General features: G+C 36.7%; 1 protein-coding gene across 7 annotated transcripts in view; it reads right to left on the bottom strand.

The window, feature by feature from the left end:
• Nucleotides 1-16,953, bottom strand: part of UPRT (uracil phosphoribosyltransferase homolog) — a 79,080-nt gene that overhangs the window by 42,440 nt on the left and 19,687 nt on the right. For 4 of the 7 annotated variants that reach the window (XR_008290147.1, XM_053202501.1, XM_053202502.1 and 1 more), the window contains exons 3-6: nucleotides 14,840-14,909; nucleotides 13,673-13,735; nucleotides 11,633-11,794; nucleotides 10,838-10,936 (exon numbers count right to left, since the gene is read on the bottom strand). Coding sequence is in view for 6 of the 7 variants with exons in the window: in XM_053202501.1 (XP_053058476.1) it covers nucleotides 10,838-10,936; nucleotides 11,633-11,794; nucleotides 13,673-13,735; nucleotides 14,840-14,909 (394 nt within the window). In the remaining variant the exon portion in view is untranslated. Of the gene's footprint in view, nucleotides 1-7,226; nucleotides 8,421-10,837; nucleotides 10,937-10,979; nucleotides 11,405-11,632; nucleotides 11,795-13,672; nucleotides 13,736-14,839; nucleotides 14,910-16,953 lie in introns of those variants that run through there. The other 3 variants (XM_015075373.3, XM_015075374.3, XM_053202503.1) reach the window with 3 other exon arrangements.

Here is a 16,953-nt window from a genome sequence, read left to right as displayed (position 1 = left end):
TTTTGTGTAAGTTTTTTCAAATTCTATTTTACTTCCATTGTTTTATTTCAGCCTACTTCAATTTACTATTTCAAATTTTCAAACAATTTCCTTTTTTTCCTTTTCTTTTTTCTCCTTTTTGTATCTTTTCCTTTTCTTGAATGCAGAAAGAGAAAACTTTTTTTAATTTCAATTTCTATTAAAAATATTTTTCCTTAATTTTTTACTATATTTTTTACTTTTATGTATATTTGTTCATATTCTATTTTACTTCCATCATTTTATTTGGCTCTACTACACTATACTCACTTTTTCAAATTTTCAAATGATTTCCTTTTTTTCTCCTTTTATCTCTTTTTTCTTGAATATGGAAAGAGAAAAATTGATTTTAATTTTTAATTTATATTAAAAATATTTTTCTTTAATTTTTTTCTACTATATTCTTTACATTTGTGTAAATTTGTTCAAATTCTATTTTACTCCCATCATCTCATTTTAGTCTACTTCATTGTATTCATTTTTTCAAATTCTCAAATGATTTCCTTTTTCCCCCTTTTTTCCCTAATCTGTCAAACCACTTTCAATGCCCAGACCAAAACACACCTAGGATTACCATCATTTATTCAATTTGTGTGTGTGTGTTTAACTTTTTAATTTTAATTTTTTAATCTTAATATTTTTTTATTTTAATTATGATAGCTCATCAATTTCATTTCTTCCTTCAAAATGACAAAACGAAGGAATTCACCCCAAAAGAAAGACCACAAAGAAACAACAGCCAGGGATTTAACCAGCACAAATACAAACAAGATGTCTGAACCAGAATTTAGAATCACGATAATAAGAACACTAGCTGGAGTCCAAAATAGATTAGAATCCCTTTCTGCTGAGATAAAAGAAGTAAAAACTACTCAGAATAATATAAAAAATGCTGTAACTGAGCTGCAATCACGGATGGATGCTGCAGCAGCAAGGATGAATGAGGCAGAACAGAGAATCAGAGATAGAGGACAAACTTAGAATAATGAAGCAGAAAAAAAGAGGGAGATTAAGGCAAAAGAGCATGATTTAAGAATTAGAGAAATCAGTGACTCACTAAAAAGGAACAAAATCAGAATCATAGAGGTCCGAGAAGAGGAAGAGAGAGAAATAGGGGCAGAAGGGTTATGTGAGCAAATCATAGCAGAGAATTTTCTTAAGCTGGGGAAAGACAGACATCAAAATCCAGGAAGCACAGAGGACCGCCATTAGATTCAACAAAAACAGACCATCAACAACGCATATCATAGTCAAATTCACAAAATACTCAGGCAAGGAGAGAATCATGAAAGCAGCAAGGGAAAAGATGTCCCTAACCTACAAGGGAAGACAGATCAGGTTTGCAACAGACCTAAGCACAGAAATGTGGTAGGCCAGAAAGGAGTGACGGGATATATTCAATGTGCTGAATCAGAAAAAATATGCAGCCAAGAATTCCTTATCCAGCAAGGCTGTCATTCAAAATAGAAGGAGAGATAAAAAGTTTCCCAGACAAGTAAAAACTAAGGAGTTTGGTGACCACTAAACCGGCCTTGCAAGAAATTTTAAGGGGGACTCTCTGAGGAGAGAAAAGGTGAAAATATAAACAAACAAACAAATAAATAAATAAATTCCAAAAGCAACAAAGATTAGAAAGGACCAGAGAACACCACCAGAAACTCCAACTCTACAAACATCACAATGGCAATAAATTCATATCTTTCAGTACTTACTCTAAACGTCAATGGAATCAATGCTCCAATCAAAAGACACAGGGTAACAGAATGGATAAGAAAACAAGATCTATCTATATGCTGTTTACAGGAGACCCACTTTAGACCTAAAGACACCTTCAGATTGAAAATAGGGATGGAGAACCATCTATCATGCTAATGGCCAACAAAACAAAGCCAGAGTAGCCATACTTTTATCAGACAATCTAGAATTTAAAATAAAGACTGTATCAAGAGAGGCAGAAGGACATTATATCATGATCAAGGGGTCTATCCACCAAGAAGACCTAACAATTGTAAACATTTATGCACCAAATGTGACAGCACACAAATATATAAATCAATTAATCATAAGCATAAAGAAACTCATCAATAGTAATGCCATAATAGTAGAAGACTTCAACACCCCACTCAGAGAAATGGACAGATCATCGAATCAAAATATCAACAAGGAAACAATGGCTTTGAATGACACACTGGACCAAATGGACTTAACAGATATATTCAGAACATTTCATCCTAAAGCAACAGAATATACATTCTTCTCCAGTGCACATGGAACATTATCCAGAATAGACCATATACTGTGACACAAATCAGCCCTAAGTACAAAAAGATCGAGATCATACTGTGCATATTTTCAGACCACAACACTACAAAACTCGAAATCAACCACAAGAAAAAATATGGAAAGGTAACAAATACTTGGAGACTGAAGAACATCCTACTAAAGAATGAATGGGTTAACCAAGCAGTTAAAGAGGAAATTAAAAAAGTATATGGAAGTCAATGAAAATGATAACACCACAACCCAAAACCTCTGGGACACAGCAACGGTGGTCATAAGAGGAAAGCATATAGCAATCCAGGCCTTCCTAAAGAAGGAAGAAAGATCTCAGATACACAACCTAACCTTACGCCTTAAGGAGCTGCAAAAAGAACAGCAAATAAAACCCAAAACCAGCCGAAGACAGGAAATAATAAAGATTGGAGCAGAAATTAATGCTATCAAAACCAAAAAAACAGAATAGATCAATGAAACCAGAAGCTGGTTCTTTGAAAGAATTAACACAATTGATAAACCACTAGCCAGTTTGATCAAGAAGAAACAGGAAAGGACCCAAATAAATAAAATCAACAATGAAAGAGGAGAGATCACAACCAACACAACAGAAATAAAAACAATAATAAGAGATTATGAGCAATTATATGCCAACAAAATGGGCAATCTGGAAGAAATGGACAAATTCCTAGAAACATATACCCTACAAAAACTGAAACAGGAAGAAATAGAAAATTTGAACAGACCCATAACCAGTAAGGAAATCGAATTAGTAATCAAAAATTTCCCAAAACACAAGAGTCCAGTGCCAGATGGCTTTCCAGGGGAATTCTACCAAACATTTAAGGAAGAGTTAACACCTATTCTCTAGAAGCTGTTCCAAAAAATAGAAATGGAAGGAAAACCTCCAAACTCTCTATGAAGCCAGCATTACCTTGATTCCAAAACCAGACAGAGACCCCACTAAAAAGGAGAACTATAGAACAATTTCCCTGATGAACATGGATGCCAAAATCCTCAACAAGATATTAGCCAACTGGCTCCAACAATACATTAAAAAAAAATTATTCACCACGACCAAGTGGGATTTATACCTGGGATGCAGGGCTGGTTCAATATCTGCAAAACAATTAATGTGATTCATCACATCAATAAAAGAAAGGACAAGAACCAGATGATCCTCTCAATAGATGCAGAAAAAGAATTTGACAAAATACAGCCTCCTTTCTTGATAAAAACCCTCAAGAAAGTAGGGATAGAAGGAGCATATCTCGAGATATAAAAGCCATATATGAATGACCCAACGCTAATATTATCCTTAATGGGAAAAACTGAGAGCTTTCCCCCTAAGGTGAGGAAACAAACAGGGATGTCCACTCTCGCCACTGTTATTCAATATAATATTGGAAGTCTTAGCCTCTGCAATCAGACAACACAAAAAAATAAAAGGCATCCAAATCAGCCAGGAGGAGGTCAAACTTTCACTCTTCGCAGATGACATGAAAAACCCAAAAGATTCCACCAAAAAAATGCTAGAATTGATTCATGAATTCAGCAAAGTTGTAGGATATAAAATCAACGCACAGAAATTGGTTCCATTCCTATACACCAATAATGAAGCGACAGAAAGAGAAATCAAGGAATTAATCCCATTTACAGTTGCACAAAAAACCATAAAATACCTAGGAATAAATCTAACCAAAGAGTTGTCTATATACTGACAACTATAGAAAGCTTATGAAAGAAATTGAAGAAGACATAAAAAAATGGAAAAAAGATTTCATGTTCCTGGATAGGAAGAACAAATATTGTGAAAATGTCGATACTACCCAAAGCAATCTACACATTCAATGTAATCCCTATAAAAGTAACACCAGCATTCTTCACAGAGCTAGAACAAACAGTCCTAAAATTTGTATGGAACCAGAAAAGACACTGAATAGCCAAAGCAATCTTGAAAAAGCAAACCAAAGCAGGAGGCACCACAATCCCAGACTTCAAGCTATACTATAAAGCTGTAATCATCCAGATAGTATGGTACTGGCACAAGAACAGACACTCAGATCAATGGAACAGAATAGAGAACCCAGAAATGGACCCACAAATATATTGCCAACTAATCTTTGACAAAGCAGGAAGGAATAGCCAATGGAATAAAGACAGTCTCTTCAGCAAGTGGTGCTGGGAAGACTGGACAGTGACACGCAGAAGAATGAACCTGAACCACTTTCTTACACCATATACAAAAATAAACTCAAAATAGATGAAAAACCTCCATGTAAGACAGGAAGCCATCAAAATCCTCGAGGGTAAAGCAGGCAAAAACCTCTTTGATCTTTGCCACAGCAATTTCTTACTCAACACATCTGTGGAGGCAAGGGAAACAAAAGCAAACATGCACTATTGGGACCTCATTAAATAAAAACCTTCTCCACAGCAAAGGAAACAATCAAGAAAACTAAAAGGCAACCTAGAGAATTGGAGAAGATATTTGCAAATGACATATCAGATAAAGGGTTAGTATCCAAAATCTATAAAGAACTTATCAAACTCAACACCCAAAAAACAAATAATCCGGTGAAGAAATGGGCAAAAGACATGAATAGACACTTCTCCAAGAAGACATTCAGATGGCCAACTGACACATGAAAAAATGCTCAACTTCACCCATCATCAGGGAAATACAAATCAAAACCACAAAGAGATACCACCTTATACCTATCAGAATGGCTAACATTAACAACTCAGGCAACAACAGATGTTGGCGAGGATGCGGAAAAAGACGATCTCTTTTGCATTGTTGGTGGGAATGCAAGCTGGTGCAGCCAGTCTGGAGAACAGTATGGAGGTTCCTCAAAAAAATAAAAATAGAACTATCCTACGACCCAGGAATTGCACTACTAGGCATTTATCCAAGGGATACAGGTGTGTTGTTTTGAAAGGACACATGCACTCCAATATTTATAGCAGCACTGTCAACAATAGCCAAAGTATGGAAAGAGCCCAAATGTCCATCAATGGATGAATGGATAAAGAAGTGGTATATATATACAATGAAGTATTACTCGGCAATCAAAAAGAATGAAATCTTGCCATTTGCATCTACGTGAATGGAACTGCAGAATATTATGCTAAGTGAAATTAGTCACTCAGAGAAAGACAAATATCATATGACTTCACTCACATGAGGACTTTAAGAGACAAAACAGATGAATATAAGGGGAGGGAAACAAAAATAATATAAAAACAGGGAGGGGGACAAAACAGAAAAGACTCATAAATATATGGAGACCAAAGTGAGGGTTACTGGAGGGGTTGTGGGAGGGGGGATGGGCTAAATAGCTAAGGGGCACTAAGGAATCTACTCCTGAAATCATTGTTGCACTATATGCTAACTAGTTTGGATGTAAATTTTTAAAAAATAATAAATAAAATAAAATAAACAAATAAACAATAAATAAAAATAAACTCAAAATGGATGAAAGACCTAAATGTGAGACAGGAAACCACCAAAATCCTACAGAACACAGGCAGCAACCTCTTTGACCCCAGCCGCACTAGCTTCTTACTATATATGTCTCTGGAAGCAAGGGAAATAAAGGCAAAAATGAAGTTTTGGGACCTCATTAAGGTAAAAAAGCTTCTGCACAGCAAAGAAAACAATCAAGGAAACTAAAAGGCAACTGACAAAATGGGAGAAGACATTTGCAAATAACATATGGGATAAAGGGTTAGTATCCAAAATCTATAAAGAATTTATGAAACTCAACATCTGAAAAACAACAGTTAAGCAATGGGCAGAAGACATGAGTAGACATTTTCCAAAGAAGACATCCAGATAGCTAACAGACACACGAAGAGATGCTCAACATCACTCATCACCAGGGAAATACAAATAAAAACCACAATGAGATACTACCTCACACCTGTCAGAATGGCCAAAATTAACAACTCAGGAAACAACAGATGTTGGTGAAGATGTGGAGAAAGGAGAACCCTTTAGCACTCTTGGTAGGAATGCAAACTGGTGCAGCCACTCTGGAAAACAGTATGGGGGTTCCTCAAAAAATTAAAATTAGGACTACCGTATGACCCAGCAACTACACTACTAAGTATTTTCTCAAAGGATACAAAAATACAGGTTCAAAGTGGTACATGCATCCCAATGATTATAGCAGCACTATCAACAATAGCCAAATTCTGGAAAGAGTCCCAATGTCCATTGATTCATGAATGGATAAACAAATTGTGGTACGTATATATGTATTTATGTGTGTGTGTGTGTATACACACACACACACACACACACACACACACATACATACAATGGAATATTATTCAGCCATAATAGAATGAAATCTTGCCATTTGCAATGATATGGATAGAGCTGGAGAGTATTAGCTAAGCAAAGTAAGTCAGAGAAGACAAATGCCATATTATTTCACTTATATGTGAAATTTAAGAAACAAGTGTTCATAGTGGGGGAAAAATATAGGCAAATAAGGAAACAGACTCTTAAGTATAAAGAACAAACTGATGGTTAGTAGAGGGGAGGTGGGGTGGGGGATGTGTTAAATAGGTGATGGGGATTCAGAGGGCACTTCTTGTGATGAGCCATGGGTGTTAGATGTAAGCATTGAATCACTAAATTCTTGAAACTAATTATTATACTCTGTTAACTAACTGGAGTTTAAATAAAAACTAAAAAAAATAAAAATAAAGGGAAAAATATAGTGAAGTCCTTTTAGCATTCCTAGGCTCTATAGGGAAAATGTAATCCATTGTCCACCAGCTTTTGCTCCTGCCCCCTAATCTTTGCTGACTTTCATCAGCTTTGTTTCCTTTTGCTCTTTTCTGGATATTTTAGAACAGAGGCTCACAACAACTGCCTATGGGGCAATGAGAATATAATTATTCAAGTAACCAGCCAGAACCACTGTTAAAATGTTTATTATCAATGTAAAATGAGATCAGGATTTTACAAGCAAGTTTCCAAACACAAATATTGTTTTCTATAACAGTTTATCTTCCTTTTCAAGGCCTAAATATGAACACATATATAACTGGAGAATTTTTAAAATATGGTGTTTTTAATTTTAATACATCTTCAGTTGACAGGCATGCAAAATAACTCATTTCCAAATCATATGAAATATCCAAATTGAAAATGTAGCATTTTAATGTACTTACTGGCCATAAAACTCAGCAAGAAACTGTTCTTCCCCATACCTCAGAAAAATCACCACCAATTCCTTTCTAGGGCATTGATGACATTAACAGTAATTAGCCCTCCCTTGTCAGCATCCAGATATCCCTGGCTCAATCTATCTATGTAAATTAACGTTATATTTCCAGTTGCTGGAAATGCTCCATCATCTCTTCACTGCATTACGCTTGGCAAGGCACCTACCAACAATGCACACGATGGGAACTGACCCACGAAGAACATTAATGGCTTGACTGAAGAGCTAACTACATATTCTTGGTCTGCTAATTGAGTGAGGATATTAACAAAATGTAAAATTCCAGGAGGCATTCTTTTTTCACCCTGCCCAAGTTACCAGCATGTATAGTACTTGGAAGTAAAGAGGAGAAGAAGGTGACAACAGCCATAAACATGAAATCTCCCTAGAACTAAAAGCAAACTAAACAAAATGTAAAGTAGAGTGGGCCAAAGGACAGAATCCCATTGGGTTTTATTTGTGGCTGCAAACAACATCCAAACTGAGAGGTTCAAAAATTAAGAAACAGTGTCCATGCACTGAGGGATCATCAACTTGCATTAGAATATTATTAAAATATTTTCTAAGAGTTGTGTGTGCTGCATTGTTGAATTTGGTGCCAACAGTCAAGAAATAACCAAATACATTAAAGTACAGTAAATAATTTTTACTATACCCACTTCCAAAAATTATAAAGCATAATTTTCTTTGCCATTCTTCAAGTGAATTCGTAAAACAGGTAGAAACTCAAAACATTAACTGTAATATTACACAAGATAATTAATTTGTCTTTGGTAACTCAGTCTGTCCCAAAATATTTCTGTCCAAAATGTGTAGGTGCAACAGGATGAACTTCAGTAGTTAAAATTGTGATCTCTGGAAACTCCTGAATGATTGATTTGGCACCTTCAAAAAATAATAGGAAAATTGCTGTTATGGCAGGACTTTTTGGTAACATTAGCTGGAATTCAGGAATTTCATAGCCACTAAGTATAATAAAGACAGAAGGGGCGCCTGGGTGGCTCAGTCAGTTAAGCGTCTGACTTTGACTCAGCTCATGATCTTGTGGCTTGTGAGTTCAAGCCCCGCGTCAGGCTCTGTGCTGACAGCTCAGAGCCCAGAGCCTGCTTCAGATTCTGTATCTCCATCTCTCTCAGTCCCTCCCCCACTCACCCCTGTCGGTTTGTCTCTCTCTCAAAATAAATAAACATTAAAAAAATGAGATAAGACAGAAAGCAATGACCTCCTAGTCAGACTTTGCTAATCTCTTAGTTTATATGTCTGATACCTGAAAAGTTTTGACAATCATCACACTATGCCCTCACCCAGTAACGAATGAATTCTTAGAATCAAATTGTTTTATATCCGAGATATTACAAATACATTCAGTTATAGCAACTTTCTCCCTGAAGTCTTTGTTTTGTTTTCATTTGAAATTATTCTTTCTTTAAAAAAAATGTTTATTTTTGAGAGAGAGAGGAGAAAGCAGAGAGAGAGAGAGAGAGAGAGAATCCCAACCAGTCTCTGCAATGTGACGTGGAGCCTGACATGGGGCTCAAACCCATGAACCGTGAGATCATGACCTGAGCCAAAACCAAGTGTAGGATTCATAACCAACTGAGCCATCCAGGTTCCCCTGTTTTGTTTCATTTTAAAGGCAGCTAGAATAGAAAGAATATATACTCCTTTCCAGAAACAGCATCATATATAAGATGATGGATGGTTTCTCAACTGGAACACTGAAACAAGTGTGAAAACTTATTTGGTATGTCAGAGCGAGCTAGCTTTTAGAAGTTAGGACTCTAGCTTTGGGGGTTGCATGGAAAGAGTCTAGCTAGGACCCTAGCCAAACTAAAAAGCCATAATGATGCTGTCACGAAATAAGATTTTTTCATCTACAATGTCAAAGAATAGTATACTATTCTAATGTATACTCTTAGAACTAATACAGTTACTTTTCTACTTCCAAAGGCAGAAAGCCCAATAATTATTTGGTTATCTCAACATTTACAGTGCCGTCTCTGCTATATATAAATGGATGACCAAGCAAATTGCCCTTTGTCACCATCAACATTTGAACTACCAGTAAGTTTTTATTATGAAACAGCAAAATAATCAATGGCCTACTGAAAGCAGCCCTCCCAACAAGATATGCTTGTAGCCTCTTCAGGGTTGGCTGAGACTTGGAACCTTTGGACATGAGGAAGCACTCTAACTAGAAGCCACATATTTCTTTTTCCTTTCAATTATGAAACAAATACAAATTCATTGTCAAACATCTGAAAAATACCAAAAACAAAACTTAAAAAATAAAATGAAGCACTTAGAATCCCACCATCCTAAGATAACCACTATTAATATAGTGTGTATTTTGAAATTAAATTTGAAATAGTACTGTGCATCTGTCTAGCCTCTCATGCTAAGGAAACACTTATTAGGGTCGATGTTAAATCCAAGTCTGATTGTGGTAGTGATAATGGTTGTAATTTGTCTTAATTGTCTCTAAACTTGGTGATAACATTTTACATTATTCTAATGCAGTTACTTTTTAACATTTACCATGTAGATGTTTTGATGTTATTAAATATTTTTCAAAAACATGATTTAGTTATATAATATTACATCCTTTGAATATATATTTACTTAACCACTTCTTTATTGTAAGGCATTTATATACTATCGAATTTATTCTTACAATAGACATAACTCTGCAATGAACATCCTGAAAGCTAAGTTTCTACATGCATGTATGATTATTTTCTTAGGACACTTTCACAATTGTCCTAGATTGTATGTTAAAAAAAACTAAGGCCTTACATTAGGTTTATTTTCCTGAGGAAATGGAGAACAAACACACAGTTCTACCATTATGCCCTTTGAGCAGAAATAGAACTTAAAAAAAACTTCTGATCTTTGCTTCATGCTGCAAAATTTACTGCAGCAAGACCACAGAATCTAACCAGATCTTCAAGTTGATTGTGGTGTAGGAGCAGTTCTCAGGCTCGGCTGAGAAGTCAGGAGAAACAGAGACATTTCAGCTATTCACAGGCTCTACCCAAACAATGTTACCACAAAAACAATCGCAATCCCCTTCAAAGGGATTAGTTCATCACCTTCCATATCAATTTGAACATTAGAATGGTGTAAAATATCCTATCACCCAGCTTAAAGCTTATTAACACAAGTTATAAACTACCAAAATTAGATTTAGATTTAATGTGGAAGCAAATGAACTTTTTCTCCCCATGAGAGTCTGGGCAGATACACACTTACCCAACCCTTGACCATCTGAAGGCCCAGTTACTGCCTCATGCTGAACTCACCATGAGGAGTGGAGAACAGGCTGAGTAGGATAATAACACTGGGTTGAACTCCATGTTCTATAAGAACCTTTACAGCTTCAATTACAGTATTTCCAGTGCCTGAAATCAAATGACAACCAAATGCATTAGCAACTTTAACATTTATCTCAAAACATCTTTGAAGTTTCTTTGAAGTTAAAGGCAGTTTAGTAATCTAACATAAGACACTAGGCAAAGCTTCATTTGCAGGTACCTTTTCTTTACCAATGACATTATTTTCAATAATGGACATGACACATACACTTTTCAATTTTCAAATGCACAACAAACCCTAAATTCATTCAGTATCAGAGATATCAAATTTGACACCCACCCTCCACCAACAACCCTAGGAGACAATGTCGTGTGTGATCTGAGTAAGCCTAGGGAAACAATACAATAGGAGAAAAAATATTACTTCCAGAGAGGATAAATCCTTGAGAAAATCACTGTTATGCTCACTGGGCTAGAGAAGGGACACATTTCAATAGACCTTCTGTGTTCTATATATTCTGCCTCATTAGGTCCTTTGCTTCAGTGTGAATACTCCTGTTAAAACAAAAGCTCTTTGGAGCTAAAAGAAATTTAGATAACATATATTCTCTTATTACACAATAAAAATTCCCCAGTGAAACTGCCCAGGGCAACTCCAAATCCAACAGAAAAACATATTTAGAAAGGGGTTTGCCTTTATGTAAGGGTACCTAAAAGGCAGTCACTAAGTGGAATTGCTTTAAACCCTAAGCAAAGTATAGAAATTAAACTCCAGCCACTCACTGAGAATTGGATACATCAGAAGAACTTTTCTCCGGTAAATGTCTGGAGGGAATTTGGCATAATATACTTTGGCTCTTTGTGTTTCCTCATCACTCTGAATCAGGATCTTTCCAATTCGTATAGATCGACAGCAGTCTCGTAAACCTTGTTCCATTGCCTCACCTTGAAAAAAGGAAAATTTTCAAAAGAAAAAAAGGGTAGGGGGAGATAAAAATAAGGTCCAAAAATAGGCCAAAGCAGAGCATGTGACTATAATTAATACAAAAAGGACATTGCCAAAATGGGAGCAATTCTTCTTAAGAGCTTTCATTTCTAATATGCTCATATTTTATACTTAGTGCAGGTCAATTAAGTCAGATTAAGGGCTGGCCAATGAAAGTAGGATAAGCTTATCTTTATTGCTGGTTTTCAAGTTTGAGGGATGTCACACGCTTCCATGAAATTCAACAAATAGTGTTTTGTTAGGCTGCTCCCTGAGCTTTTCCAGTATCAGGACCATTTTACTCTTATTATTTTAAGGAAGACTTTTAAACCACCTAAACCTGGTATTTTCATCTGAAAAGATATATAAAAGATTTATGGAAGAAATGAGGGCTACAGACCAAGGAGGAGGAGATGGAGATATCTCCATCAGGAGATATCACTAATCCCCAGCAATGACTTCAATGGCAGAAGTTTGCTGGCAAACAGTGAAAAACTATACTGTTCCCTTCTTCCCCTTCCCCAAGAACCATAACCAACGCTACTACTACCCACTTGGTTTCTGAACACTGAGTCATTTTGAGTCCGAATTCCATTAGAAAGTATTTGCCAAAAGTCAATCATTCTCGTACCATCTTCAAGATTTGAGGCCACATCAGAATTCTACCTGTACTGTTATTTACTTAATATTTTTCTTTAACTATTTTCATTTACATTTATTTTAAGGGGAAACTTTCTATCACTACTGTAAACATAAAAACAGTTTCTAATATATAGGAAAATCAACCAACAGCTAATAAGGTTAAAAAATAACCCTGTCTATGCATTACCCCAAGGTCATCTGCTATGTACTAGGGGTGTGAAGATGCCACTGACGTTAGGGCAGGAACTGGACTAAAATAGAAGAAAAAAATGCCATTAAAGCCCATCTTCATTGTCTTCACCAGTTTTAAAAGGTTAAATACCATTGTTCTGAAAATCCGATCATTGCTTAAAAGCTACCTTATATAAAAAAGGGAGCTAAAGGCTTCTATTTTACTTGAGATATTTAATTGTTTACAAACAGAACTTGACAGCCACAGAAAAGGCAATGCTTGTATGTAGAAAAAATTCATTTGTCTAGTGCAAGTGAGGCTTCTACGGAACAATGGGACCTTGTGCAAAAATTAGTTAATTTATTTGTTAAGTTGCTGAATAAAAATAATCCTCCCCATGTAACAGGTAGACGCTCTAATTGCAGGCATGTGATTTTGTTGCATAAAGTCTGGTTTAGAAGAGTAATCAGTTGGACTCAAATACAAATGCAGCATTTATAAGACCAGAATTTGGAAATACATAGAGAGTTAATAACATTTAAGTGCTTTTGCCATATAGTCACATACACATCAAATATAAAACTAAAAATATTGAATAAGTCATTCAGTCCAGTTCCTGATAGGGTAGGACTGTTCCCTATAAAAACAAACAAACAAAAACAGAACAAACATTTCTCCAGTCAGGTATTCAAAGCTCTGCAGGCCTGAATTTGTGCCATATTCCGTCAGTCTTCAAACTGCCCTGTTCTCCCCAGGACAGCATCATCTCATCATCCTAGCCTCCCATCCTACCCTGAATCTCTCTGAAAGCTTATTTATTTTAATGGAGTAGATGCCCTGCAGTTAAAATCAAATTCAGTAATACAGAGGCCATCATCCAAGGCACCATGAGGACAGACAACACAAGTGGTGAGATTTAAGTTAAGGCAGGCTTCAATTATGACAGACAAGCTCACCTCTCTCCTGGAAAAAAAAAACTTTCTATGCATGCAAAGAGACAAAAATCACACATATGCAAACCTACCGCTTCTCATTATGCTGACCCCACAATTTCCCTTCTCAAATTTCACTCCTTCATACTTGTACCCTGTTGGGGAACAAAACCAAAGAATTTATCTTTCATCACTGGAGCAATCCACTTATTTTATAAAGTGCCTACCTATAGTTTAAAGCAGTTGGGTACAGAGCAATCCTTGTCTAGACATTCTGTATAACCTCTTAGACTCCTTGTGAAAGTAATGAGAAGAGTCATGATTTTTCAGTTATTTCTTAATTCTTCCTAAGAAACCTGTGGGGATAATTGGGAGAGGTAGACTTTACTGAGGAGGAACAAGATTTATGATAGCATGATATTCACATACACATTCCTCAAATTGAATTCAGAGTGGAATCATTGCACTCTGAGTGCTATAAACCCCATCAATTCAAACTGAGACCACACTGTGAGCCACAGCAGAGAGGCTACTCATTCCATCCTTTTTTCTGAACTTCAATGCTGCCTTAAAAAGCAGAGGACAAAGGCTGAAGTCATTACCTAGACATGTTCAACCCTTAGTTTCATACTGATTTTGTATCAATTATGATGCAACAATCTCAGCCCCCAATTTTCATAAAGTCAACCTCTGAATAGAACAGCTTTCATTATTTACTAGAGAAAAAAATCAGAATTTCAAATTCCTGAAATAGGGATGTTCAGCTGTGTTCTATTAGAGTAAAACAAAGTACCCTCTCCAGTTCTCAACATTTTTCATTTTCTCTTTTTTACTTCTCATTCTTTCACCTGGAGTTTCAGTGCCAAACCAGCCCACCCATTTATTAACACCAGCAGCTTCCCTACAGATGTGAAGATAAGCTGCCAGTTTATCCCAATGGGCTGTTATCAAAGGCAACACTTGCATGCTAAAGCATATTTATTAACCTTTAACTTGAATTGACAAGCAAGCCATTAACAAAAAGTCATCCACATAAATTTCTTTACTAAATGTGTCTGAGTTTATTAAGTTGTTTAAAAGAACAACTTAGGCTCCACCTCAGTCTAGGCTTCACCTAGACTCCTCATTTTACATACTCCTCATTTACTGATTTAGTCATACTCCTCATTTACTGATTTACTCAGACTGCTTATTTTTCCATTTTCCCATGATTCTCAGAATTTTTATGAGGAGAATATGAGAGGAACAGCCCTGGTTACCTGTTGGGGTGGTCACCATGCATTCTTTATATGGCAGTTGATTCAACCCCTCTTCCACAACAAGTCTGATCTAAGAGTCAAAAGAAGAATAAGTTGAAAAACTGCTAGGAATCCAGTGTTGGCTGTTAGCTTAAGGAGCTGAACACTAGGCAAAAAGTCAGTAATGCAATAGGCAAGGGTGGAGCTCATGGAGGTAGGAAGGGGGCCCCTATCAAGTTTTAGATGCAGAAAGAGATCCCCATGCTCGGCTGCTTGCTGCTAGGTATCCAACCTTGGTTAGGCACATGATCGCCACCAAAAGGCTCAAGTATGCCTTCTGATTCTCATTCAGTTAGTCCAGCCTGTATTATGAGAGATGCAAAACTACAGCAAGTGACAAGAGTCATGGCAGGCACCCTTGGAAGTAATATACTTCTGGTTACTCTGAAAATAGTGCCCACTGGGAATTCCTCTGCCTTGTTCAGTACTTTGAAATTAAGTTGGTTTCTTTTTATCAAAGGCTCACCATAATGCAAATAAAGCCTGCAACTTCTTAGGAGGAAATAAATGAATGGATGGGGCTGAACCAATTTCCTGAGTTTGAAGTAGGATCCAGTAATCTCTAGACCCAGTATGGGGCTCAAACTCATGACCCTGAGGTCAAGACTCACATTCTCAGCTTTCAAAAAAAAAGTCTCCTAATGATCTTAATGTGCAGTATAGAGGAAAGAATCCATCAGAACTACTAGGAACAGCCTCCAAAACCCAGATATGATATTCCTCTGAGCATCCAGAGCTTCCAGAGCCTACTACAATAAAGGTGGTACTCAGTTTTCAATGCATTTTCTCTCATCAATATTACATTATTAAGAATTAGGAACAACAGGGAGAAACACCACCAGGCTCCATGTTATGTTATCACAACACAACACCCTGCTGCCATTAAAATGATCAATGCTAAATGGGCCAGCACTTTGTCAGCCTATAGCATCAGAGGGTCCAGGAACCTCATGAATACTGTGTATGTATGCACATTCATCTCTAGCCACCCCTTCTGTGGAGGTTAATGTTTCTTAAGAGCAAGGGAAGAAAAGAATCCTTTTCTTTGGAGAGCCTAGATCTCCCAGTAACACTCCTCTAAAAAGTCTTACCTCCTGCCCATCTCCTGCAACCCTGGGACAGAAACTGGATGTGTCCAAGCCTTATAGAACATAAAACCAGAAGAAGGGTAACTACATATAAAGAACTCAAGATTCAAGTACCCAGGAAGCCAATCCTGACAAATCCACGATGCAATTAACGTCAACTGTAATGGTATCCTTGTGCTAGAATAGACAAATGTACTAGAAATCCTCAATACCAGAAACCTAAATAGCTCCAGTCTCTACCACAATGACAGAAGGCCCTCCACACACAACCCCCAATATCATCAGAACCTTCAAAGCCAAATGCAGAGAACAGAGAGGTTCCAATTACCATCCCCTCATGTGAATTATGTCGTGGATCCTTATTTTTTATTTAAGATATAAGGCCTGCCCTTTCAGGCAAGCATTTTATAATAACAATGAACTTAATTCCTGCCTTCTGTAGAAAAAGGGCAAAGAAAGCAAAAGAAAGAGGAACCACTTTCTATTAATGAACACCAACATTTCTGTTTTCTCCACAGCAGCCAATGGCACATGTTCCTTCCTCCTTGAAACTGCTCCTTTGGTTTGATAAAAGCATAAAGACAGGGGCACCTGGGTGGTTCAGTCAGCTAAGCGTCCAACTTTGGCTCAGGTCATGATCTCATGGCTCATGGGTTCGAGCCCCATGTCAGGCTCCATGCTGACAGCTCAGAGCCTGAAGCCTGCTTCAGATTCTGTGTTTTCCCTCTCTCTATCTGCCCCTCTCCTGCTCGTGCTCTGCCCCTCTCTCTCTCAAAAATAAACATTTAATTTTTTTTTAATTTAAAAAAAGCATAAAGACAGAATGACCTAATTATCACTACAGGAGTGTCAATTAATTAAGAACCAAGAATACTTAAAGCCAAAAGCCTACACTGTTTTGGAATTAAGATTTTCCCAGGGAAAATCTAAATGAAAAGTTTCATGCCTTTCTTCCCTTCTCACATTTCCTTTAATAATCTGTCTTTT

This window comes from Acinonyx jubatus, chromosome X (assembly GCF_027475565.1).
Source record: "Acinonyx jubatus isolate Ajub_Pintada_27869175 chromosome X, VMU_Ajub_asm_v1.0, whole genome shotgun sequence".
In the NCBI taxonomy this organism is placed as follows: Eukaryota; Metazoa; Chordata; class Mammalia; order Carnivora; family Felidae; genus Acinonyx; species Acinonyx jubatus.
Note: the sequence above shows the minus strand (reverse complement) of the source record. Positions and strands in the feature narration are given on the sequence as shown.